The 27,177-nt window shown below is 52.7% G+C and overlaps 1 protein-coding gene across 5 annotated transcripts in view; it reads left to right on the top strand.

Moving 5' to 3' along the window:
* The window catches only part of TOX2 (TOX high mobility group box family member 2), a 152,892-nt gene extending 139,069 nt beyond the window's left edge, over positions 1–13,823 (top strand). For 3 of the 5 annotated variants that reach the window (XM_066236683.1, XM_066236679.1, XM_066236682.1), the window contains exons 4-9: positions 7,948–8,187; positions 9,661–9,888; positions 10,345–10,425; positions 11,208–11,603; positions 12,236–12,363; positions 13,640–13,823. In XM_066236683.1, coding sequence (XP_066092780.1) covers positions 7,948–8,187; positions 9,661–9,888; positions 10,345–10,425; positions 11,208–11,603; positions 12,236–12,363; positions 13,640–13,691 — 1,125 coding nt within the window. In that variant the 3' untranslated portion in view covers positions 13,692–13,823. Of the gene's footprint in view, positions 1–7,947; positions 8,188–9,660; positions 9,889–10,344; positions 10,426–11,207; positions 11,604–12,235; positions 12,364–13,578 lie in introns of all 5 variants that reach the window. The other 2 variants (XM_066236680.1, XM_066236678.1) reach the window with 1 other exon arrangement.
* The last annotated feature ends 13,354 nt before the right edge of the window (positions 13,824–27,177 follow it).

Here is a 27,177-nt window from a genome sequence, read left to right as displayed (position 1 = left end):
TAACACTGAAGTCACCACTCTGCCCAAAACCCTTTCTGGGTTCCCAGTGACCCTCAGGATCAAACCCAGGTGTCCTCACCTGGCGCTCAAGATCCCACCCAGCCTGGCTTGTGCCTGGTTCTCTAAGCTCCTCCTTCCCCTCCCTCACCCCGGCCCTCTCACCGGCCAGAGTGGGGCCTTTCTGCACCCCGGTCTGAATCTAACAGCCTCGCAGTGACCTGTGGCTTCCCTTCGAGCACCCATCACGCTGTGACTACATACTGATTTGGGTGTGGAACGGATCGATATCTGTCTCCCCCACCCCGAGACTGTCAGCTCCGTGGGGCGGGGACCTCGCCAGTGTTACTCACCCTGAAGCCCAGTGCCCAGCACATAGCAGCTACTTCATAGATACAATGAGGGTAGGCGCAGTTCTGAAAAAGCTGCAAGATACTAAAAATAACAGAGCTTCCAGGAAAAAATGGATCTGGGGCAAACTCTCAAGGTCTACACAACTTTGTAACCAGAGCACTATCAGAAAACCGTAAGGATTCTAATGCATATACCTGCACAATTAAAAAAAAAAAAAAGTCTTGGCCCTGGCCGGCTTGCTCAGTGGGTGGCGGTGGCAGCATGCTTGGTTTAAGGGACAGTAAGGAGGCGAGTGTGCTGGTGTGGAGTGAAGGGGGTGGGGAGGGAGCAGAGGGAAGGAAGGCCAGAGAGGTACCAGCTGATGGTGGCGGGGTGGGGCAGGGGTGAGGGGTGGGGGGTGGGGTGGGGGTGTTGTTCTAGGGATCTGTGGCTTAGTAAGGACCTAGACTTCTCCTCAGAGTAAAGCAGGGAGCTGGCGCAGACTCGGAGCAGAGGAGTGAGCCTGCAAGCCAGTGGCGGGAGCACACGGACCGCAGCCCCCACCCCAGCCTGAGCAGAAATCTCACACTCCAGAGCCAGGCCATCCCAGACCCAGTGTCTCTGCGCCCAGTGCCTGCAACTCTCTCTTCAAACGCAAAACCAGCCAGAAGGGGACAGATTGCTTTGCGTTTACAACCTTCCCTGCTGGTGCCTTCATATCCTTAACGGGATGAGCGGGTGTAACCAGGAATGGGGCTGTTGCTTTAAAGGATAAATTAGTCTGACTCTTAACTCAATAATTAAAACTGCGATGGCGCTCGGCCTGCAGGGATAATGTACTATTATTATAGTCGTTTGTTTCAATTAAATGCTTGCTGATTTTACAACAGCAGCTGGGCACCTGGGCACTGTAGCTATTACTCTGAACAAGACATCTCAAATTTCAGGAGAAATTTGTCAGCATGCAAAGAATCTCCCGCCAAGCATGAAAGTTTATTAGAAATACTCGCTGACAAGGATTCCGGGCGAGGGGCGGCGGGGATTGGAGAAGACTTCCTATTGGCTTTCTTTTCTCCTCTTTTGTGCTGGAACTTTTCTTCCTAAAAGGAAATAATTTTCAAATAGTTGCCTCTTAAAGGAAGGTTTGCATGGTGGTGGTGGAGTAGATTGTGCTGGTGTGGAGTGAAGGGTGCAGTAGATTGAATAATCCCCCCAAATTGTCCCCCATGTCCTAATCCCCTGAGCCTGGGAGTATGTTATCTTACATAGCAAAAGGGATTTTGCAGATGAGACTAAACTGAAAATTTTGAGATGGGGAGGTTATTCTGGATTATTTGGGTGGGCTCAGTAATATAATTACAAATCCTTATAAGAAGGGGGGGGGGTAGAGAGTCCAACACCTGGAGTAGCCGATGTAATGATGGAAGCAGAGGAAGAAAAGGCCATGTGACACAGGGCCGCGAGACTAGGCATAAGAACGGCATCCATCAAGGAGGAAAAAATCAGACAGATTCTCTCTTAGAGCCCAATGAGACTGATTTTGGACTTCTGGCCTCTAGATTGTAAGATAATAAAAACACGAATTTTGTGCTAATATGCTACAATGGCCACAGGCCAAATCTGGCCCTCTGCTTGTTCTTATAAATAAAGTTTTATTGGAACACAGTCCCACCCATTTGTTTACATATTGCCGGGGGCTGACTTTGTGCTACAACAGCAGAGTTGAGTAGTTATGACAGAGGCCACCTACCCCTCAAAGCCTAAAATATTTTATGTCTGGCCATTTATAGAAGTTTGCCGATTACTAACCTAATAAATGTAACAAATGTGAAGCACCCCTGTGCCAGGCCTTGTGCTGTAATTTTTATTGTCACTGGAGCTTTCTTCCTGTTTTCCCTCTTCTCTCATATTCTAGAATCTTCCCTTGTGTGTGACCTTTTCTTAACTCATTTGAGATTTGGTTCAAGCAAGTTCAACACCTTCAGCAAGTTCATGAGGGAATGAAGGAAAGGAAATCTTCTTGTGTTGAACACCTACTATGTGCCAGTCTCCCTACAAAGTTATCTTTTCATTGGATCTTCACAGTTGTCCTGTGAGAGCAGGTTCATTACCTTTCACCCATTTAAAGACGTTAAGATCTGTGGGGGTGTGGTGAAAAGATCTGTCTTGGGAAACAGCCAGGATTCTGATTTTTCCACTTCCTAGCTGTGTGACCTTGAGAAAGTCACTTAACCTCTCTGAGCTTTAGCATCTTTATTGTAAAATGGGGGTGGTAATGTTATGTCAGAGATTTGTTCATGAAGCACCTGGAGCACAGTAAGCCTCACTAAATAGAATAATATTATCATGACTATTGTGACCATGCCTACAAAACAAGGATATTCCCCATTATAAGGGGCTACTCTGAGACTGTAGGAGGGATCATGAAATACTGGTCAGTGGCTTGATCATTTTCCTTTGGGACTTGATTGTGCTTGGAGATTAAGAAGTTTCTGAGCCTGACCTCAGTGGGTAAAAGCATTGACCTGGAACACTGAGGTCGCCGGTTCAAAACCCTGGGCTTCCCTGGTCAAGGCACATATGGGAGTTGATGCTTTCTGCTCCTCCCTCCCTTCTCTCTCTGTCTCTCTCTGTCTCTCTCTCTCTCTCTCTCAAATGAATAAATAAAATCTTTTTTTTTTTTTTTTTTTTTTTTAAAAAAAAAGAAGTTTCTGAACCTTCTGGAATGGAGGCAGGGGCTTCAGTGAGGGAACACGATGAACAGAGCAGTGTGGCCTCCGGGAGTGACATCCAGTTCCCCAGGTGGAGTGTGAGGCTGTGTTTAATGACACCTCATCCCCGCCTCAGAGGAAGCAGGCAGGCTGCGAGGTTTGTGAATCAGCAGAAGGTGGGAAGGAGAACGGTGTAATGTCTTCTCTCTCTGCTGTGTGGGGTACCCTCAGCTCCCGGGGCGGCTCTCCATAGAGCGTGCAAATGGGGAATTTGTGAAAAACGCCTTGTGTTCCTGTATAGCCCTGAGAATCTATTAAGCCAGGCGAGCCTAATTATGTTCACAGCAGCAGCTCGTTACCGTTTCCTCTGTCTCATCCTCCCTGGAGAGGGTGCAGGTGTGCCTCCTGGTGTGTCCATATGCTTTCACAAGAAAAGCAGGAGGCGAGGGTCAGTTGGTTACCAGATGCCTCCAAGTGCCAGCTGTGTGCCAGGCTGCCTGCCCAGGTCTGGGGAGGCACATGATGGGTTTCTGCACATAAGCAGATGCTTGGTACCCACCATGGTGAGTCCTGGGAAAGGCTCAGGAAGAGGATGTGGCCAGAGGAGGAAGCGATCAGGGAAGACTTCTCTGAGGAGGTGACATTTCAGGTAAATCTGAAAAGATGATGACCGGAAGGAAGGACCAGTGAGTCACAGGGGGAGAAAACCTCCATTCTAGAGAGAAGCTGCATGTCGCTGGGGAGCTCCCAGGAGGGGCTGGAGAGGTCAAGACGGAAGAGATCTCTGTGGGCGTTTACAAGGCTAGGACAATATTAGTGGCCCCCAGGAACTACAGAAAGATGCTGAGCAGGGAGGAGATATTTTATGCTCCAGAAGGGTCACTCTGGTGGCCAGCATGGCACCTGGACTCCAGGAAGCCCTGCTGGAGGCTGAGAAAGGCTGATGTCTCTTTGGGAGTCCCCCTAAATTAGAGCCTGACACAAAGGTTTGGGTGCAAGTAGTTTGTTTGGGGGGTGACTGCAGGAAGCCCTGTGAAGGAAGAAGGGAGGGGAGACAGGAAAAGGAGAAAACTAGTAGAAGGCGGGTTGACAGGTTGTGACTTCGGTGGCAGCTGGAATGCAACCCCTCTGAGGACCCTCTGAGAGGCATAAGGGTGCAACTCAGAATTGTCCCATTGAAGGGACAGGAAACGGAGGTTCTGTCCACAAACTCCTGTTCCTCACTGCTTGAGGGTCACTCCTGGGGCCTTAATAGTTCAGCCTTCCAGGCAATGAGACGCAGGAAGCCATCAACAGGTGCAGTGACCCTCTGCGGGTGGGGGGGTGACCTCCAAGGTCATCCAAGGGCAAAGGGCAGGGCCCTCACAGCATCAGCTATAGCTGCTTAGGACAAGAGGCAACGGTTGCCGAACATGTTGGGCAGAGCAGGGTGGATTCTGATCGGGGAAGGGGTCCTGTGAGCTCATAGAGTGTTCTAGAATGTGTGGAAGGATGGACGTTGTCTGCCCACTTCTGTGTACCTCCTGTGAGCTCACCTTGCTTTTCTTTGAAAGTCTGAAATTGGCTTTAAATGAAACACTTTCATAGGTGAGACATAGGATTTTAGAGTCATCCCCAGGGGGTCGCCCCCCTACCAGCCACAGGCTCAGGGGTGACGGTGAGTGGGGGATGGAGTGTAGAAAGGAGGGAAGGTTGGAGGGAGCCTGAGGAAGGCCAGTGGTTAGGAAGACCAAGGAGGCCTGGCCGGAGAGGTAGCCAGCGCTGGACAGGGAAGGGGGCGGCAGGGGCGGCAGCAGGCTCAGGAGTCGGGGACCGAGGCATGTCTTGGGGCAGGTGACATCGCGTAGAGAGAAAGTGTGTGGTCTGGGAAAGCCCCTTCACCTTTGGTGGCCGTGTGATCATGAGCTACTCTCTGAACCTCTTGAGTTTTGGCTTCCTCAGCTGGGGACAGTTATATCACCTCCTGGGGCATCTATGGTGACTAAATGCCCTGTTTCTGGCACATATTAAGTGCTTAATAAAAGCATATATTGAGTGCTTAAGTCAGGGGTCTCAAACTCAACTCAGCATGTGGGCCGCAGAGCAAGATCACAGCCGTTCGGCGGGCCGCACTAGGTCTACAAAAGGCAACTGTTACGCAACACTTTTCAGTGTCACAAAACGACCAGAAACTGTAGTTCATGGATTAGTCTGCGGGCCACACAAAATTGTTCGGCGGGCCGCATGCGGCCCACAGGCCGCGAGTTTGAGACCTCTGGCTTAAGTCCTCACCACCTCCCCTGATGAGGATGGTGACGATGAAGATGGTTAAAGTGGCAGAGACAGTAATGAGACACATGCCAGGCCAGTCGCTGATGGGAGGGGAGATCTAGTGACCTGAGGACAGAGGGTTCTTGGAAGAAGTTTGGCTGCGTGGGGAAGAGAGGAAGCTGGGACAGAAGCTTTTAGGAGACCTGGAAGTCGGGGGATTTCCACTTAAAGGCGGGAGAGGGGTGAGCATGGTTCACTCCCAATAGGATGCAGTCCGTGGAGGAGGAAGCCAGCGGGCCGGTGGAGGGAGACCTAGGTGAGGCCCCCGAGCCTGAGATGGGAATTCCTGTGAACACTGTTTACTGGGGGAGCACTCCCGGGAGCAGGGACTGCGGGAATCGGGGTCTACAGAAGAAGGAACCGGGCAAGGATGAGGCCCCTGGAGGCGCGGGAGCTCTGGGCCACCTGCACCACAGAGGAAGGGGGAGGGGCCTGGCCTTCGTGCCCCTGCGCCAGTCAGGCAGCGTTTGAGGTCTGCTGCAGGGTGGGGCACGGGGCTTGTGGGGTGCCATAGCCTCTGGAGGGAGGCAGCACTTGTTTGGCCAATGACACTGTTCTGGAGAAGGGGACAGGTGCCGGCACTCCCAGCGCTGGAGACGGTAAGTGGGATCTGGGTCAACACACCTCCAGCGCCTACATCAGTGGCATCCTCAAATAGCTGGCCTTATGTTGGGGGCATATTCTTTTTACTTTGGGGATATTAGGACAAAAATTTTTAATGCCCTAGAAAATCTAGAATGCTTAGTGACTGTATCTATCTCTTGTTGAATTGTATCTATTAATAACTAGCCGTGTCTTATCTTGATGTAGGGTCTGTCTTCCTAATTCACTGTGGGGCTCCGAAGAGCAGTGGTGGAGGGTGGGGAGGTCTCTCCCCTTCCCAGAGCGCTCTTGTCCGCTTATGCCTGTCACAGAGCAGACATTCAGGAAAGGTCTGACACATGTGTTTTGAGAATAGAGTTATAACCACAGGAGCAAAGCGGCCCAGAGTCCTACCACTGGCCATGGAGACCACTGAGCTATATTGGACATCATTCCCCAATCACCCCCAGCTCTACTGGTCTAGCTTTAATTTTATTCAACAGGCCCAACAAGGGCCTGTGTGCAAGATGCTGACCTAGTTAGTAGAAATACAAACGTAAAGAAAAATCCCTGGACATGTAGACAAAAACCACAGCTGTGAAGGAGGTCCATTTCGAAGCTCCTGCTCCAATAAATGGGGGGAAACTGTCCATAATTTACAAACTTCAATTATCTAGTGTATCTCTGTGAGGAGAAGAATTTTAAATCTGGGAAGATTGCTTTTAGATAAATTATGTGATTATTGGATTTTAAAATACAGTGAAAACCCCTGCAGATAATCAAATAAGATTTTCCTCCCCAAATCCAAGGAAGATATTAAAGAGCTCAAAATGATGACTGACAAGATCAAAGATCCTGGTGACTCAATATCTGTTTTTTAACAGGAAGGTCTTTTAGAAAAGGCCAATGGAAAAGAGCCAATCATCTAAAAAATAACAGTAGAAAATATTACTTGTCTGGAGAAAGCAGAAAGTGTTCCACTCAGAAGAGCTTACGAAGCATCAGCCAAAATTAAATCAATACGGCCACTATGCAAAAATAGCGTCATGCAAATTTCCCTTATTTCAAAGTTTTGGGTTAAAGCGTTACTTAGGGAGGCAGTTACCTTTGATTGAGAAGTGAATGAAAACAGATTAAGTATGGGAAACACGGTATAAAAACCAGGTGTGCCCTGACCTGTGGTGGCGCAGTGGATAAAGCGTCGACCTGGAAATGCTGAGGTCGCCGGTTCGAAACCCTGTGCTTGCCTAGTCAAGGCACATATGGGAGTTGATGCTTCCTGCTCCTCCCCCCCTTCTCTGTCTCTGTCTCTCCTCTCTGTCTCTCCCTCTCCTCTCTAAAATGAATAATAAAAAAAAAATTTTTAAAAAAAACCAGGTGTGAGCAATGACAATAGCAAAACCTAGAGTTAACGCCTAAGTGCCGTTGTTGTGGTGTGAAACTTAAATGCAACGGTCAAAATGATGATCGAAATAAATTATTTCATGAAAAAAATAATAATAATCTGGAACACAAACCACAAATGGAGGAAGCACCAAGGCACAGAGAGGTTAAGTAACTTGGCCAAAGTCACCCAGCTTTTGAGTGGCTGAACCGAGACTCAAAGCACAGACAGCTCCCAGCATCTGTGCTCTTTGCTGTCATGCTGCGCAGTGAATAAAGACAGACATGCCAGGTTCCAGGAGGGAAGATTCAGTACCATAAAGTAATCCGTTCTCAGCTGGGCTGAGCTTTCCAGCAAAGCCCGAAATGCTGACCATCCAGGTTGGATGTCAACCGACTGTCAAACTGTCAAGGTGCCGGGTCCCCACAGGTGCACCGACTCCTACAAGACTCAGGGTAGCACGGACACTCACCTCTCCGGGGTCCACGGGGAAACCACAGCCCAGCGTGGACGGAACCGCCACACTCCACTTCTCATCCACACGCCCCTCCCTGGGCCCCGCCATGCGGACGTGATGTTGAGGCAGGACAGGTCTTTCCTAACTCAAAATATCCTGCCCTCCTCTCTTAGATCCAGGAGATGGTCCACTCGGAGGTCGCTGCCTACGACTCGGGCCGGCCAGGGCCCCTGCTGGGCCGCCCGGCGATGCTGGCCAGCCACATGAGCGCCCTCAGCCAGTCCCAGCTCATTTCTCAGATGGGCATCCGGAGCGGCATTGCCCACAGCTCTCCGTCGCCCCCGGGGAGCAAGTCAGCGACCCCCTCTCCCTCCAGCTCAACTCAGGAGGAGGAGTCGGAAGCTCATTTCAAGGTAGGTAGGGTGGAGACGCGAGGGTGCCCTCCCCTAGGCAGGATGACGGGCCTGCGTGTAAACGGCATCACCTACCTCCAGAAAAGACTCGGAGAGAGTTACTGTACCTTTCACTAGAAAACAAGGAAGAAGAAAATCTTGGGGGGGAAATGAATCTTATTATAACCTCAACGGCCAGTGGGTCATTTCAGTGGCATTGATGGTGTGGGCAACATCCGCACAGCCACATCTCAGGACCACTAGGGCCTTTTAGGAGAAAATATTCTGACAAAGATGGGTGGGCCAACAGAGGGTGGTGCCTCTGGGCAGCGCTGACCTTGGGATGGGGCTCTATACAATGGGCTCCTCCATTGGGACATGACCCCTGGAGCCAGGGGTGGACCTGCCCTTTCCAAGACATGTCAGGATGAGCGCTCACCGGCTGTCCAGGCTCTGGCCCTCCCCTGACACTGACCAGATCTCCCCTCCTGTTGGAGGGCATCTTGTTCAAGTGGGGCAGCAAACGAGGCCTAGAAGGGCCAGGGATGGACATGCTTGACGGGAATCTTCCAAGGAGCTGGTGGCAGAATCAAGACTTGATCCCACACCTCCTGCCTCTCTTCTTAAGGGCCTCCCCCCCCTTTCCACGTGGGACTCCACAGAGGCCCGGGCAGGCGCAGAGACCCTGACCTCCTGGCTGGGGTGGGCGCCTCTGGATCCCGGTCCGGCTCCATCCTCATGATAACTTGGTCCCCACCACAGGCCAGATGGGTATTATTTTTATTTTTCACTTAGAAAACACTTCTAAAACAGTTTCCCTGGGCCAGTGTTCTAAGCACAGAAGTGTCCATGCGTGTAGTCTTCATCACAACTCTCCCTGGTAGGTGCCATTATCTCCCATTGGCAGATGGGGAAACTGAGGCACAGAGCAGTTACGTGACTTTAGTCTGACTCATTCTTTAGTACCGGTTAGGAGATGCTATACTCTGTAAAGGTTATCTGGAGGAAAAGGTGATAGAGATGCAAACGATGTTTGTCTGATTACAAGGCAAATTAGTGCAAATGACTTCTGTTCAGTAGCAAAGATTAAATTAATCACTAAAAGTGATAGTTTTATTGCTCTATAGGCCATTCAGCACTTTATCTATTTCTTTGAATCAACTGTACCATCATACTGATCGTCATTAATGAGTTAAACAAAAAACCCAGGGCCCTTATCCAGGGTGTGTATGCGTATGTGTGTATCTGTCTGTCTCTCTGTCTGTCTCTCTGCCTGCCCATTGCCCCCCGCCCCCCTACGGAATGTCTAGCCCAGCAGCGCGGCCCAAGCTGCCTGTGTTTGAACCTGGGGTGGTTGGTGCCGTATGTGAACAGGGCCTGGCCAGCGTGGGCCGGGCCCGTGGAGAGAAGCTCAGCTCTGCTCGAGGCTGGGGTGGGTCCCCTCTGGCAGCAGCGTCCCTGGTGGCTCAGCTTCTGACTCCTCTCACCCGGCAGATGTCAGGAGAGAAGAGACCCTCTGCTGAGCCAGGAAAAAAGGCCAAGAACCCAAAGAAGAAGAAGAAGAAGGACCCCAACGAGCCCCAGAAGCCGGTGTCGGCCTACGCGCTCTTCTTCAGAGACACTCAGGCTGCCATCAAGGGACAGAACCCCAGCGCCACCTTCGGGGATGTGTCCAAAATCGTGGCCTCCATGTGGGACAGCCTGGGAGAGGAGCAGAAGCAGGTGGGTCTCCACCCCTCCCTGGGCCACCTTCCCTTGAAGCTCTGCGGTCCTGGGGCCAAGGACAGACGTGGAAAGTCTGGAACCAGGCCTGGCCTCTAGGACTAGAGGCTCTCGCAGAGGTCTCCACGGGGCTCAGTGCGCCCATCTGTAAAGTGGAAAGTTAGGTCCCTTCTAATCTTGTGTTCCAGCAGTGTTCACGGCAACTTAACCGTTCCGGCCTCTGCTTTCTCATCTGTTAAATAAGAACATCTAAGTCCACCTTGTCCTCCACTCTCAGAGCCTGGGGTCCAGACCAGAGCTTTCCTGTCCCACTGACTGCATGCCTGTGGCCCTCTCTCAGGGGCCTCCAGGGGAAAGAAGGAATGGAAATAGCGGAAGGCCTGCTAACAGCGGGGGGTGACCGCGTCCTGCTCACGTAACCTCTCCTCAATGCTGCCCCCGTCTTGCATCTTTCAGGCCTACAAGAGGAAGACTGAAGCGGCAAAAAAGGAATACCTGAAGGCTCTGGCAGCCTACAGGGCTAGCCTGGTCTCCAAGGTAACCCCTGGAACCCGAGGCCCAGCCTGCTCAATGTGGGGCCCCGAGGGGCGGAGCAGGCAGGGAGGCCCACTGGAAGGGGTGGCTACTGTGGTCACTTCTCCGGGGCACCTACTCTGTGCCAGGGTCATGCTGGCCACTCTACACAGATCTCATTTCATTGAATTCTTCCAACAAGAACCAAGACCCACAGAGGTTAAGCATCTTGCCTAAATTATCCAGCATGTTAAGTAGCTGGAGTGGGCATCAAACCCAGTCTGGCCACCTTCAGATTTGCTTTTCCTTTCTGACCACCCTGTCTGCCTCCTCCATCAACACTAGCACCGCAGGAGGCTCAGGAGAGTGGTGGACAAGTGGCCCCAGTGGGGTGGGGTGTTGTCTGGATGCTGTTACAGAGGCCATGGCATCTGGCTTGGGCCGTAAAAGGCCAAGCAAAGAGGGTGCTCCAAGTAAGGGAACAGCACCTGCCAAGGCTCAGAGGCTGGGAGGAGCGTAAACAGAGGACAGCCCGTTGGGTGACGCTGGTCTCACTGGCCAGGCTGAGGGGCACGGGTCCCTCCACAGGCAGGGGAGCCCTGAGGATTAAAGCAGGGGGTGGTTGGATGGTCAGAGCCAAGTGCACGAAGGACCCTGGACTCTCCCTGGTTAGTCCACTGATCTTTCCCAGGGGGCCCGGGAGCCAGCCAGGGGCCACATCAGTGGGTTGTAGAATCACCCGGTCTCACAGCCCAAGCTCTGGCTTCTCCGTCTTCTCCAGAGTGACAGGTGTCTGTCCCTTCCAGAGCTCCCCGGACCAGGTTGAGAGCAAGAGCACCCAGGCGAACCCGCCCGCCAAAATGCTCCCGCCCAAGCAGCCCATGTACACCATGCCCGGCCTGGCCTCCTTCCTGACGCCGTCGGACCTGCAGGCCTTCCGCAGCGGGGCCACCCCCGCCAGCCTCGCCCGGACGCTGGGCTCCAAGTCCCTGCTGCCGGGCCTCAGCGCGTCCTCGCCACCGCCAGCCTCCTTCCCGCTCAGCCCCCCGCTGCACCAGCAGCTGCCACTGCCCCCCCACGCCCAGGGTGCCCTCCTCAGCCCCCCTGTCAGCATGTCCCCAGCCCCCCAGCCTCCTGTCCTGCCCACTCCCATGGCGCTCCAGGTGCGGCTGGCTATGAGCCCCTCAGCTCCAGGGCCGCAGGTAAACAGGGCTGAGGAGAAACCTGCCCTTCTGAGACCCCCTGTGGGTAGTGAGGCAGCGTGGGATTTTAAATACTGGCCCAGCGCTCAGCAGCTGTGTAGCCTCAGCCTGGCACCTCAGCTCTCTGAGCCTCAGTTTCTACGTCAATGACATGGGTCTGCTACACCTTCTCTGAGATATACGGGCTGCAGCAGAGGCGACAAGGTGCCAGACTGTTCCGATTCCAGTGTATTCCAGGCCAGAGAGGGGCTGCTGCGGCCATCGGCCCCCGGCTCTCCCAGGCCCTCGTGGCCCGACCCCACGAGTGGTTCCACAGACACTGTTCCGAGACATGCTTGAGGTCACTCAGCCCAGTAACTCCACTTTGCAGGCTGGGAGATTGAGCCCCTCCCCCCCACCCCCCACCCCGGAAAAGGAAAGCAAGATCTTTCACTCCCTAAATGCAGGTGGGACAGGGTTGAATTTTTCGAAAGGTGCTCTGCCGGGGAAAGGAAGAAGCTTGGACGGGGCCCAGCGCGGAGGGGCGCTCTGTGAACGCGGCGCGCACACACATTCCCGGTCTGCCCTGCCACCTGAGACTAGACGCCCCTTCTCCTCCTCTGCTCACCTGCCCCCTCCTTCCCCCTCGGCAGGACTTCCCTCACATCTCCGAGTTCCCCAGCGGTTCCGGATCCCGCTCTCCTGGCCCATCCAACCCCACGAACAGCGGAGACTGGGACAGCAGTTTCCCCAGCGGGGAGTGTGGCGTCAGCACTTGTAGGTCGGTCCGCACCCCTGCCACGTGGGTGCTGCCCTAGTCCCGGGGAGGACAGGGGACAGGAAGCAGAGGGGAGGGTTGTGGTGGACACGTGGCCAGCTCTGCTGCCCCAGCCCTAGCTGGCGGCCTCCTGGCTCCTCACCCGGCCAAGCCCACCAGTGAGCGGTGAACGTGCCGCCTGGTGAGAGGGCCGATCTGGGGGGGGGGGGCAGGCTCAGCTCAGCAGGGGGTCCCCCCCTCCCCAGCAGGTACAGCCCTTCCCTAAAGTCAGAGGACTGGGGGCTGGGAGACTTGAAGGGGCCATCACGGAATGTCAGCGCTTCCTCCGACAGAGAGGTCAGATCACAGCAAGGCTCTACCTGATGTATTTTTATTGAGCTATTATTGACATAGAACATTATGTTAGTTTCAGGCGCACGGTATAATGATTCAATATTTACATACGTGGTGAAATGACCACAATAAGTTCAGTTAACGTCGCCACCACTCGTAGTTCTAAATTTTTTTTTTTCCTTTGGGAGAACTCTCTAAGATTTCCTGTCTTTAGCAACTTCCGAATATGCAATACTGTATTGTAAACTGGAGTCACCAGTTTGGACCTTGGGAGTTTGGACCTTTTGACCCCTTTCACCATTTTGCCCACCTCCACACCTCCCCATCCCGGACCCAGCCCCTCAACAACCACCAGCTTGTTCTCTGCATCTGTGAGCTGGGGCTTTTTGTTTCGGGGCTGGCGCTGGTGGATTCCACATGAAGTGAGATCATGCCACCCTTGTCTTTCCCTGCTGGTCTATTTCACTTAGTGTAACGCCTCACATGGCTGTCGGTGTTATCACAAACGAGTACCCTATTTTAAAAACATAAAAAGCACCTGCCCTCCTTTCATTCTGTTTGAAATTTACAAAAGAAACACTGACTAAAAAGCGACCTGAAACCCTGGCTAGATAGCTCAGTTCGTCGAAGCGTCGTCCTGGTACGCACAGGTTGCTAGTTCGATCCCCAGTCAGGGCTCATACTGGAATAGATGTTTCTGTTTCTCCCTTCTTCTCTCTCTAAAATTTAAAAAGTAAATAAATAAAAAGAGACGCGAGAGCGATGGTGGTATTAGAAGGATGGACACACTGCGGCCACCTTCCCCGGCACTAAGGACAGGTGGCACCTCTGCTGGGATTCCAGGAGGGGTGTTTGGTTCTGACAGCCCCCCCCTCTCTCCCACAGCCTGCTCCCCAGGGACAAATCTCTCTACCTCACCTAATCCGCCTCCCCTCTCCTCCCTGAGGCTGCTGGAAGGGCCCGCAGCGGAAAAGAGGCCTTGGCAGGAAGCAGGGTGACCACCGAGATGACACGCGGATGCCCCACGGCTGAGTCTCTTCCTCGACTTCTTCCCAGACTCTGCAGAGGCAGCCCGACGCCCGCCGTCAGCCCAAAGAACCTGCAGGAACCTTCTGCCCCCCTAACCTGCTTGCTCCAGGGTTACTGTGGACCCCGCTCCTCGTCCTGCACACCGTACCCTCTGTCTGGATGTCTGGCCCCAGCCCAGGCTCGCGTGGGTGGCCCCCGGAGGAGCCGCTTACCAACGGAAACCCACCCCCGGACGCTCGGGGGCGGGGCCAGCGTGGCACAGACGTGCAAATACGGTTCTACAGTGTGAACAAGAGATTATGAAACCTATAAACTGTTGGCTCCGTGTAAGTAGTTGAGTAAGTGTTTTAGAACTGTGCTGAAGACATCTGTAAGATTATTTTGTCGGGGTGGGGACAAAGTAGTTTCCTTTATGGTAAAAAGCATTTTATATGACCCTTAGCACATTTTTTTAAGTTTTATCTTAAGGGAGACAGACGTGCGCAGAGCGGCTGCCAAACCGCTTCATTGCCCGTGCAGCGAAGAACTGGATACTTTGTAGCCACACGCGGAGGCTTCTTTCTTTCTTTCTTTCTTTCTTTTTTTTTAATTTTTTTTTTTTTTTACCACATGCCCATCTATTTAAAATTGCCAATGACGACTTTTGTCTATGAGGAACACTTGAGAACAGAAGTGCAGTTTATCATACAGTGTGCGTGGTTTGGAGGTTTGGTGTTCGGTTTGGGTTCTTAATGTTGTTTGCAGCTGTTTTCTGGCCTGGCAAACGTCTGGCTCAGTGCCCCGTGCTTCTCTCAAATTTCTTTATAATAAAAACTTCTGAAAAGTTGAAAAGGTATCTGTCTCCTTTTGTACTTTGTAACCCAGGGCCAGGCCTCCCAACAAGTGGCGTTTGGTGGTGGCTTTACCAGGACAGAGACCTTGATGTCAGTCAGGTTCAGGTAAAGTCTCACCTGCCCGTGTACCTGTTCCCCCAAGGGTCTGTTGGGTGATAGGGCCTCTTTGGCCTCAGTTTTTCCATCTATGAAGGGGGCTAATAAGGGTGTAAACACATAAGGTTCTTGGGATGGTTAAAATGGGTCTAGGTAGCCCTGGCTGGTTCACTCAGAGGTAAAGCATTGACCCAGCTTGTGGATGTCCCAGGTTTGGTTCTCGGTCAGGGCACACAGGAGAAATGATCATCTGTTTCTTCCCCCTTCCCCCTCTTCTCTCTCTCTCTCTCTCTCTCTCTCCCTCCCTCCCTCCTGCAGCCATGGCTTGATTGGTTCGAGCACATTGGCCCAGGTGCTGAGGATGGCTCCATGGAGCTTCCACCTCAGGTGCTAAGAATAGCTCAGTTGCAAGCGTGGCCCCAGATGGGCAGAGCATTGGCCCCGGTTGGGGTTGCCAGTTAGATCCCAGCCAGGTGCATGCAGGAGTCTATCTCCCCTCCTCTCACTTGGAAAAAGAAAGGAAAAGAATGAATCTATGCATGGGCACTGCTTACACAGGTAGTGACACTTTAAATAAGGGGGGAGGTAATAATTTTGTCACTCTTAAGCATACCTGGAAAAAAATAAGAATTTCCTGGGATGGAGGAGCTATTAGGAGGCTGCAGCTGTTGGGCCCGTGCCACAGCTATTTTGAGGTGAGTGAGAGAGGGGGGCCCCCACCTGTCCGGCATCTCTCAGGCCCCTCAGCCTACAGTTGTGGAGTCCCCCCTTCAGCCCTGAAACGGGGTACAATCTCTCTGCACCTAGTTTCCTCACTGGAGGGCATTTTGTCCTCCACGTTGGAAAAAGAAAAAAGAAGACCAAACCAACAGTCGATACGCTGTCACATCGGTAGCATCATTGCAATGTGGAGCGTAAATACTTCATGGGGTTACAATTTCCTTCCTATGAGGAGCGCCTCAGGAACACCGTGACGCCTGAAATACTCGCCCCCTGCTTCCACATCAGAGAAAACAGCATCGCAGGGATCCGGGCAGACAGCCCAGAGTGACAAGATGCGAGGCCATCGGTCCCCGCGGCCGAGGTGGAGGCCCTCGCCTGTGCCTCTGTGCAGCCCCAGGAGCTCAGAGGTCCTTTGGAAATGCCACGTGCCAAGGCTGGCCTCTCAGCCTCGGGCAATGCTCAGAGATGCCATGCAGAGCCTAAATACCCCGCCTACAGATGGCAGGGGATCGCCAAGGGGGTGCGTCCCATGGCCCCAGAGAGTGGGAACCGAGCAAGTGGTCTATGGAGGTATACGAGGGCTGATTTCAGAGCCGCGGAGTAAACATCGCCAACTAGAGTGGGTGCTGTCAGCTCCTCACCCCTTACTGGGCCAGTGCCAACCCCCAGCTGCTGAATGTTGGCTGTTCACTCTTCACAGCTGCCCACTTTGTCCCAGTTGTTGCTCTTGACTGGCAGGCGATGCCTTATCCCCCCAGAGCTGCCCCCAGCTAGCAACCAAATAACGGACCGCCCACTCTACGGTGCCATCCACACTGCCGCGCTCCCCAGGGTCAGACCACAGCAGGTCTCCGTCCTCAGTCAGCCCCTCCTGCCCCCTCCCCTCCCGTTACCGCCCTCCCCTCTGAATGCACCCCTCCCCCAAAATCACCTGAACCAGAAGCTCCGCCTTGGGTCCTGCCTATTTATTCCTAGGGGAACAAACGTGCGACAGCAGCTGAGCACAGTGGGACCGCGTCAGTTACTGTTTCTCTCTCACTGGCTCTGGCCCTGCCTGAAAATGCAAGACTCTCAGCTCCTGAAACCCACCCAAACCTGACCCAAGGGAGGTCAAGGTTCTCACGGGTTCACAAAGAAGTCCTCCCCCTGGGAACAGTCCGCAGCCTTCCTCCAGGCCACCCTGTAATGGCGATGGCCACAACCAAGGAGCCTCCGAGGGCCAGTACCACACCCCCTGTGAAACCTGGGAAAGCTCTGAGGCTCCACCACAGATGCCCCCCCGCCCAGCCCCCGCCCAGCCCCCGAGCTTCCGGAGCTGCCGCCTCGTAAAGGATCGGGCATCCCTGCAGCCGTGGCACCCCCGGTCCGCCAGGTCCAGGTGGTGGTCTGGGCCCACCACGCTTCAAGGCCACATGTTATTATTTATTTATTTATTTTACAGAGACAGAGAGTCAGAGAGAGGAATAGACAGGGACAGACAGACAGGAACGGAGAGAGATGAGAAGCATCAATCATTAGTTTTTCATGCGCGTTGCAACACCTGAGTTGTTCACTGATTGCTTTCTCATATGTGCCTTGACCATGGGCCTTCAGCAGACCGAGTAACCCCTTGCTTGAGCCAGTGACTTTGGGTCCAAGCTGGTGAGCTTTTGCTCAAACCAGATGAGCCCGCACTCAAGCTGGCGACCTCGGGGTCTTGAACCTGGGTCCTCTGCATCCCAGTCCGACGCTCTATCCACTGCGCCACTGCCTGGTCAGGCTCAAGGCCACATGTTATTGCCTAGACCCGAGGTAGTGCCCCTGACGCGGTGAGGACCCTCAGGTCCTGCCTGCAGCCCGCCCACTGTCCATGGAGCTGGCCCAGGGACCAAAACCACTAGCCCCTCCTGGTTGGAAGGCACCTGCTTCAATCCCTCCACCTCGCAGCTCCCGCCACAGCGCACTGGCACCCTCACTGGAGGCGCAGCCTGCGCGGAGGCGAGCTGTTCACCCCAGGAGGAAGGTGTGGCGAATCCTAAAACCACTCAGCCATCATCCCTCGCATTTCCACCTTCAACCAGAAACTTGGAAAGAACTCACATGCAAAAACGATCTGACATGCTATTACAGAATCAGAATTATTTTTTAAATTGCCCAATACATCAGTTTTTACTTATTCTGTTCCCCAAATTGCCCAAAACTAATAACCCCAACCCCACCAGATGCTGGAGGGCAACCTTTTATTCAGAAGAGGCTGCGTGGGTGGCGGCGAGGAGGCAGGGAGGACAGAGGCGGAGGGCATGGCCTGCCCGGAGACACCCCCTCTGCTGCCCACACGTCGGGTGACCTCGGGCAAGTTCCTTACCTCTCTGTCTCCTCACATGGAACCTGGGGATAGCGACAGTCACCTTGTCAAGGGGTCGTTGTAACAATGAGTTTAACAGACTTAAAGTTCTTGTCTCATATACCTGTCAGAAGGTGCTGGGCTCTGCCGCAGTGACGAGCCCTGACATCTCAGTGGCTTTAACACAACGTTTCCCTCTGGCTCCCTCTCCCTCGGTCCCACCACACGCTGCCGGGCGCCCCCGCGGTGCTGTGCATCAAACCGCCTGCCAGGGCGGGACAGAGTCCGGCAGATACGAGGCAGGAGGCTGCAGCTGCGAAGCCGCCTTGACGAAGTTTCGGGCGTGAGAGAAGGGATGTGGAGGCCAGCTGTGCTCTGGCTGTGGCCCTCGGCTGTGGACAGTTGTGTCCCCTCAAAATTCCTGTGTGGAAGTCGCCTTCCCCAAAGTGATGGGATTTGGAGATGGTGCCTTGGGGCAGTGTTTGGGTTTAGATGACACCATGATGGTGTGTCCTCATGATGGCCTTGGTGCTCTTAGGAGAGATACCAGAGAGCTCCTGTCTGTCTGTCTGTCTGTCTGTCTGCCATGTGAGGACAGAGGGAGAAGACAACCATCTGCAACCTGACCTCTCACCGGAAACCGGTGACACCTTGGACACACAGCCTCCAGAACCGTGAGGCATTCTCCATTGGCAAAGTCCCCGTCTGTGGTACCTGCACGCGCCCAAGCTGACGAACGTCCCCCGCAGGCTGAGCCAGGGCCCCGGAGGGACGAGGAGAGCGGGGCAGGACCCCGTGGCGCTCGGAGCAGCAGGACCCAGCAGGGCCCGGCAGTGGGAAATCGTGCTGGCGGGACTCCGACATGGTGATTTCATGCCGCTTTATGACCGCAATTAGCGTCTACACGGGAGGAAGAATGTTCGTGTCCAAGGTCCCTGACTTCAATTTCAAAACCTCAGGGCTACACGTGCATAGCTGGAAAAGTCAACTAACTGTACCGCGCAGCTTAGGACGACTCGGCTGTCCTCTGCTGTCCCGACTCCCACCAGCTCACGCCAGACACTCAACATTTTTAGCTCTTTCCTCTTATTTAATAAATAACTCTGCCTATACCCTTTATTTTCTATTGAACTTATTGCAGTGACATTGGTTAATAAAATAATCTAGGTTTCAGGTGCACAGGGTAATAATCCATCATCTGAATATTGTGTGTTCACCACCCCACGTCCAGTCTCCTTCCCTCTGTTAGTTCTTGACTCGTCCCTTCTTAAATATTATTTACACGCATCTTTTACCCTCCACCTGAGGGACACCTATAACACTTTCTGAGGGCCTACCCCGTGTCAGGATCTCACACATCAAGGCCGCTTTATTTCTCACAACAGCCCTGTGAAAGCGCTGCCATTAGCCCCATTTTACACGTGGGACCACTGAGGCACTGAGAGACGGAATAACGAGACCCAGAACAAGTCCGCGGCAAAGTCAAAGTCTGACCCCCGAGTCTGTTGGCCCCTGTATTCACACACAGACCATTAGGGTTCCTCGACCTTGGCACGACAGACATTAGCAGCTGGATAGTTCTTTTGGGATGACCCAGCAGCTGCAGGAGGGTTGTCAGAGGTGGGAGGGAGGGTGGCGGGCTCCGGGCAGGGGCCGCCCTTTGTGTCCTCACTCACCCTGCAGGGTCCTGCTTCAAACCCCAGCTTGTCAGGTCACTCACTGGTGGGAATATGGCCACACTTTTTTGACACACCAGTTGGAAGAATTTATTCATTTCTTTTTGTGAAAAAAAAATAAAGAGGATTTAGTGCTCATCTACCTGCACCTTCCTCTTCCCCTGTCCTCCCAATGAAGCTCCCTGGTAAGTGTGGTTAAAGTCACTGTTACACATCTACACGATTATTTTTATTTATTTATTTTTTTCATTTTTCTGAAGCTGGAAACAGGGAGAGACAGTCAGACAGACTCCCGCATGCGCCCGACCGGGATCCACCCGGCACGCCCACCAGGGGGCGACGCTCTGCCCACCAGGGGGCGATGCTCTGCCCATCCTGGGCGTCGCCATGTTGCGACCCTCCTGGGTGTCGCCATATTGCGACCAGAGCCACTCTAGCGCCTGGGGCAGAGGCCACAGAGCCATCCCCAGCGCCCGGGCCATCTTTTGCTCCATTGGAGCCTTGGCTGCGGGAGGGGAAGAGAGAGACAGAGAGGAAGGCGCGGCGGAGGGGTAGAGAAGCAAATGGGCGCTTCTCCTATGTGCCCTGGCCGGGAATCGAACCCGGGTCCTCCGCACGCTAGGCCGACGCTCTACACGATTATTATGTAAGCTAATGTTGACTGATGGCCCAGGTGGTGTTCTTTCATCCTATTTTTCCCATGAATAAATTTTTGGGTTTTGTTCTTTGTGTGTTTAATTTTCCCATGTCCATCATTTGTCCCCAAATCTCTCAGGACCAGGAACTCATTCCATCTACATCAGACACTCAGTGCTGATTGGCTCTCCTCCTCCAGGCAGCCTCCTGGCCATCACCTGAAGCTTCCTTTATTTTATTTTTATTTATTTTTAATTTTTATTTATTTATTCATTTTAGAGAGGAGAGAGAGTGAGAGAGAGAAAGAGAGAAGAGGGGGAGGAACAGGAAGCATCAACTCCCATATGTGCCTTGACCAGACAAGTGCAGGGTTTTGAACTGGCGACCTCAGCGTTCCAGGTCGACGCTTTATCCACTGCGCCACCACAGGTCAGGCTGAAGCTTCTTTTATTGTCAGTCAGCACACCCCTTTGCTCCCTTCCACTGAAAGGTCTTCTCACCGGATCCCACCTACTCCTCTCTCCTGTCTCCCTCCTTTGTTGTGGTGGACACGTCTGCCCGTAGCTTTCTCAGAAAAGGCAGATGGGAACTAACTTCGCCAATCTGCCAACGCTTTTTATTCTCCCCTCACACTTGGGTGATAGTCTGACCGGCGGAGATGTCTAGGTTGAAAGTGACTTTCTCTGCGAGTTCTGACAGCCTAGCTTCATGGCCTTCCAGCTTCCGGCACGGCTGCTGAAAAATCTAATGGTGCTCTGCTCCTCACGTCTTTGCTGCCTGTGTTCTCCCCTTTCCCTGGTAGCTTTTAGATTTTCTCTCTGTCCACTGTGTCTTGAAACCGCACAGGGGTGTGCGTTCAGGTGGGTCTTTTTTCATTACTTTGGCCCGAGGTGGCCCCTTCAGATCTAGAGAGTGTCGGTAGATCTCCCTCCAACTTTTGTCTTACTCCGAGACCAATGCGCAGAGGACTGTGGGTAAGGGGAAAGTGTCGGCCTATCCAGAAAGCATTTAAGTTCAATGTATTTTAAAGCTGGCCAGAACAAGTTTGCCAGCCAAATGCAGCCTCTGAGCATCTACTTTGTGCCCTCCGTTGAAGATACGGTTGAGGGTATGGGTTTGAAGACAGATGGACAAATGTGGTTTTGAATCTTAGTTTCTTATCTGCACGCTCAGTCGTGTTTCAAATCATAGAGCTGTTTGTAAGAAGTACATGAAATAATGCAAGGAAGGTACTTAGTGCAGAACCCAGCACGTAGTAAGTGCTTAATGTCTAATAGCTGTTCTTATTGTGGTGAATCAGAGAATAGTGATCGTGATGAATTTTTTATCGTAAGAACAGCCTTCCCTTGAGCCAGTTTATGAGATCACTCACGTGTGGAGCGGTGACGCCACCTGGTAATCATAATTAAGAACTGCAGTGCAATGTAGCAGGCCGAACAGAATGGTTAGGAGCCAAAGTTGGGCTTTACGGTCAAACAGACAACAGTATCCATCATCCTGGAAAAGGAAGTCAAGAAGGTTTGAGATGTTAAGGGAAGGAGACAGGCTTCGAACCAGTGGCCTGATTTCATAGCTGTTGCACCAAATTGCACTGCTGTTGTTCCACAGCCCTGCACTGCTGTTGTGTCTGACCCTCGGCCACCTGACTCCATCAGGTGTGGAGTTTCCCTTCTCTTGGTGGGTCATCAAGACTGGGGCAGAGAGGAGGGAGGGAGGGAGGGAGGAAGAAATTCAGTCATTTACAGACACAGAATTTTTTTTTTTTTTTTTACAGAGACAGAGAGAGAGTCGGAGGGATAGATAGAGACAGACAGACAGGAACGGAGAGAGATAAGAAACATCAATCATTAGTTCTTCGTTGTGACATCTTAGTTGTTCATTGATTGCTTTCTCATATGCGCCTTGACCGTGGGGCTACAGCAGACCAAGTAACCCCTTGCTCGAGCCAGCGACCTTGGGTCCAAGCTGGTGAGCTTTTGCTCAAACCAGATGAGCCCGCACTCAAGCTGGCGACCTCGGGGTCTTGAACCTGGGTCCTCTGCATCCCAGTCCGACGCTCTATCCACTGCGCCACTGCCTGGTCAGGCTCAAGGCCACATGTTATTGCCTAGACCCGAGGTAGTGCCCCTGACGCGGTGAGGACCCTCAGGTCCTGCCTGCAGCCCGCCCACTGTCCATGGAGCTGGCCCAGGGACCAAAACCACTAGCCCCTCCTGGTTGGAAGGCACCTGCTTCAATCCCTCCACCTCGCAGCTCCCGCCACAGCGCACTGGCACCCTCACTGGAGGCGCAGCCTGCGCGGAGGCGAGCTGTTCACCCCAGGAGGAAGGTGTGGTGAATCCTAAAACCACTCAGCCATCATCCCTCGCATTTCCACCTTCAACCAGAAACTTGGAAAGAACTCACATGCAAAAACGATCTGACATGCTATTACAGAATCAGAACTATTTTTTAAATTGCCCAATACATCAGTTTTTACTTATTCTGTTCCCCAAATTGCCCAAAACTAATAACCCCAACCCCACCAGATGCTGGAGGGCAACCTTTTATTCAGAAGAGGCTGCGTGGGTGGCGGCGAGGAGGCAGGGAGGACAGAGGCGGAGGGCATGGCCTGCCCGGAGACACCCCCTCTGCTGCCCACACATCGGGTGACCTCGGGCAAGTTCCTTACCTCTCTGTCTCCTCACATGGAACCTGGGGATAGCGACAGTCACCTTGTCAAGGGGTCGTTGTAACAATGAGTTTAACAGACTTAAAGTTCTTGTCTCATATACCTGTCAGAAGGTGCTGGGCTCTGCCGCAGTGACGAGCCCTGACATCTCAGTGGCTTTAACACAACGTTTCCCTCTGGCTCCCTCTCCCTCGGTCCCACCACACGCTGCCGGGCGCCCCCGCGGTGCTGTGCATCAAACCGCCTGCCAGGGCGGGACAGAGTCCGGCAGATACGAGGCAGGAGGCTGCAGCTGCGAAGCCGCCTTGACGAAGTTTCGGGCGTGAGAGAAGGGATGTGGAGGCCAGCTGTGCTCTGGCTGTGGCCCTCGGCTGTGGACAGTTGTGTCCCCTCAAAATTCCTGTGTGGAAGTCGCCTTCCCCAAAGTGATGGGATTTGGAGATGGTGCCTTGGGGCAGTGTTTGGGTTTAGATGACACCATGATGGTGTGTCCTCATGATGGCCTTGGTGCTCTTAGGAGAGATACCAGAGAGCTCCTGTCTGTCTGTCTGTCTGTCTGTCTGCCATGTGAGGACAGAGGGAGAAGACAACCATCTGCAACCTGACCTCTCACCGGAAACCGGTGACACCTTGGACACACAGCCTCCAGAACCGTGAGGCATTCTCCATTGGCAAAGTCCCCGTCTGTGGTACCTGCACGCGCCCAAGCTGACGAACGTCCCCCGCAGGCTGAGCCAGGGCCCCGGAGGGACGAGGAGAGCGGGGCAGGACCCCGTGGCGCTCGGAGCAGCAGGACCCAGCAGGGCCCGGCAGTGGGAAATCGTGCTGGCGGGACTCCGACATGGTGATTTCATGCCGCTTTATGACCGCAATTAGCGTCTACACGGGAGGAAGAATGTTCGTGTCCAAGGTCCCTGACTTCAATTTCAAAACCTCAGGGCTACACGTGCATAGCTGGAAAAGTCAACTAACTGTACCGCGCAGCTTAGGACGACTCGGCTGTCCTCTGCTGTCCCGACTCCCACCAGCTCACGCCAGACACTCAACATTTTTAGCTCTTTCCTCTTATTTAATAAATAACTCTGCCTATACCCTTTATTTTCTATTGAACTTATTGCAGTGACATTGGTTAATAAAATAATCTAGGTTTCAGGTGCACAGGGTAATAATCCATCATCTGAATATTGTGTGTTCACCACCCCACGTCCAGTCTCCTTCCCTCTGTTAGTTCTTGACTCGTCCCTTCTTAAATATTATTTACACGCATCTTTTACCCTCCACCTGAGGGACACCTATAACACTTTCTGAGGGCCTACCCCGTGTCAGGATCTCACACATCAAGGCCGCTTTATTTCTCACAACAGCCCTGTGAAAGCGCTGCCATTAGCCCCATTTTACACGTGGGACCACTGAGGCACTGAGAGACGGAATAACGAGACCCAGAACAAGTCCGCGGCAAAGTCAAAGTCTGACCCCCGAGTCTGTTGGCCCCTGTATTCACACACAGACCATTAGGGTTCCTCGACCTTGGCACGACAGACATTAGCAGCTGGATAGTTCTTTTGGGATGACCCAGCAGCTGCAGGAGGGTTGTCAGAGGTGGGAGGGAGGGTGGCGGGCTCCGGGCAGGGGCCGCCCTTTGTGTCCTCACTCACCCTGCAGGGTCCTGCTTCAAACCCCAGCTTGTCAGGTCACTCACTGGTGGGAATATGGCCACACTTTTTTGACACACCAGTTGGAAGAATTTATTCATTTCTTTTTGTGAAAAAAAAATAAAGAGGATTTAGTGCTCATCTACCTGCACCTTCCTCTTCCCCTGTCCTCCCAATGAAGCTCCCTGGTAAGTGTGGTTAAAGTCACTGTTACACATCTACACGATTATTTTTATTTATTTATTTTTTTCATTTTTCTGAAGCTGGAAACAGGGAGAGACAGTCAGACAGACTCCCGCATGCGCCCGACCGGGATCCACCCGGCACGCCCACCAGGGGGCGACGCTCTGCCCACCAGGGGGCGATGCTCTGCCCATCCTGGGCGTCGCCATGTTGCGACCCTCCTGGGTGTCGCCATATTGCGACCAGAGCCACTCTAGCGCCTGGGGCAGAGGCCACAGAGCCATCCCCAGCGCCCGGGCCATCTTTTGCTCCATTGGAGCCTTGGCTGCGGGAGGGGAAGAGAGAGACAGAGAGGAAGGCGCGGCGGAGGGGTAGAGAAGCAAATGGGCGCTTCTCCTATGTGCCCTGGCCGGGAATCGAACCCGGGTCCTCCGCACGCTAGGCCGACGCTCTACACGATTATTATGTAAGCTAATGTTGACTGATGGCCCAGGTGGTGTTCTTTCATCCTATTTTTCCCATGAATAAATTTTTGGGTTTTGTTCTTTGTGTGTTTAATTTTCCCATGTCCATCATTTGTCCCCAAATCTCTCAGGACCAGGAACTCATTCCATCTACATCAGACACTCAGTGCTGATTGGCTCTCCTCCTCCAGGCAGCCTCCTGGCCATCACCTGAAGCTTCCTTTATTTTATTTTTATTTATTTTTAATTTTTATTTATTTATTCATTTTAGAGAGGAGAGAGAGTGAGAGAGAGAAAGAGAGAAGAGGGGGAGGAACAGGAAGCATCAACTCCCATATGTGCCTTGACCAGACAAGTGCAGGGTTTTGAACTGGCGACCTCAGCGTTCCAGGTCGACGCTTTATCCACTGCGCCACCACAGGTCAGGCTGAAGCTTCTTTTATTGTCAGTCAGCACACCCCTTTGCTCCCTTCCACTGAAAGGTCTTCTCACCGGATCCCACCTACTCCTCTCTCCTGTCTCCCTCCTTTGTTGTGGTGGACACGTCTGCCCGTAGCTTTCTCAGAAAAGGCAGATGGGAACTAACTTCGCCAATCTGCCAACGCTTTTTATTCTCCCCTCACACTTGGGTGATAGTCTGACCGGCGGAGATGTCTAGGTTGAAAGTGACTTTCTCTGCGAGTTCTGACAGCCTAGCTTCATGGCCTTCCAGCTTCCGGCACGGCTGCTGAAAAATCTAATGGTGCTCTGCTCCTCACGTCTTTGCTGCCTGTGTTCTCCCCTTTCCCTGGTAGCTTTTAGATTTTCTCTCTGTCCACTGTGTCTTGAAACCGCACAGGGGTGTGCGTTCAGGTGGGTCTTTTTTCATTACTTTGGCCCGAGGTGGCCCCTTCAGATCTAGAGAGTGTCGGTAGATCTCCCTCCAACTTTTGTCTTACTCCGAGACCAATGCGCAGAGGACTGTGGGTAAGGGGAAAGTGTCGGCCTATCCAGAAAGCATTTAAGTTCAATGTATTTTAAAGCTGGCCAGAACAAGTTTGCCAGCCAAATGCAGCCTCTGAGCATCTACTTTGTGCCCTCCGTTGAAGATACGGTTGAGGGTATGGGTTTGAAGACAGATGGACAAATGTGGTTTTGAATCTTAGTTTCTTATCTGCACGCTCAGTCGTGTTTCAAATCATAGAGCTGTTTGTAAGAAGTACATGAAATAATGCAAGGAAGGTACTTAGTGCAGAACCCAGCACGTAGTAAGTGCTTAATGTCTAATAGCTGTTCTTATTGTGGTGAATCAGAGAATAGTGATCGTGATGAATTTTTTATCGTAAGAACAGCCTTCCCTTGAGCCAGTTTATGAGATCACTCACGTGTGGAGCGGTGACGCCACCTGGTAATCATAATTAAGAACTGCAGTGCAATGTAGCAGGCCGAACAGAATGGTTAGGAGCCAAAGTTGGGCTTTACGGTCAAACAGACAACAGTATCCATCATCCTGGAAAAGGAAGTCAAGAAGGTTTGAGATGTTAAGGGAAGGAGACAGGCTTCGAACCAGTGGCCTGATTTCATAGCTGTTGCACCAAATTGCACTGCTGTTGTTCCACAGCCCTGCACTGCTGTTGTGTCTGACCCTCGGCCACCTGACTCCATCAGGTGTGGAGTTTCCCTTCTCTTGGTGGGTCATCAAGACTGGGGCAGAGAGGAGGGAGGGAGGGAGGGAGGAAGAAATTCAGTCATTTACAGACACAGAATTTTTTTTTTTTTTTTACAGAGACAGAGAGAGAGTCGGAGGGATAGATAGAGACAGACAGACAGGAACGGAGAGAGATAAGAAACATCAATCATTAGTTCTTCGTTGTGACATCTTAGTTGTTCATTGATTGCTTTCTCATATGCGCCTTGACCGTGGGGCTACAGCAGACCAAGTAACCCCTTGCTCGAGCCAGCGACCTTGGGTCCAAGCTGGTGAGCTTTTGCTCAAACCAGATGAGCCTGCGCTCAAGCTGGCGACCTCGGGGTCTCGAACCCAGGTCTTCAGCATCCCAGTTCGACGCTCTATCCACTGCGCCACCGCCTGGTCAGGCCACAGTCAGAATTTTGCACAAAGAAAAAATTAATAGCCTATTTTAATTTCAGCATATGTGCAAGTTTTGTGTTGTACTGTTTAGGTTTTGTTTATGTTTTGAGTTACGTGGGTGCTCCGT

This window comes from Saccopteryx bilineata, chromosome 6, assembly GCF_036850765.1.
Source record: "Saccopteryx bilineata isolate mSacBil1 chromosome 6, mSacBil1_pri_phased_curated, whole genome shotgun sequence".
Lineage (NCBI taxonomy): Eukaryota > Metazoa > Chordata > Mammalia > Chiroptera > Emballonuridae > Saccopteryx > Saccopteryx bilineata.
The sequence above is the reverse complement of the archived record's forward strand: the minus strand, read 5'-3'. Positions and strand labels throughout refer to the sequence as shown.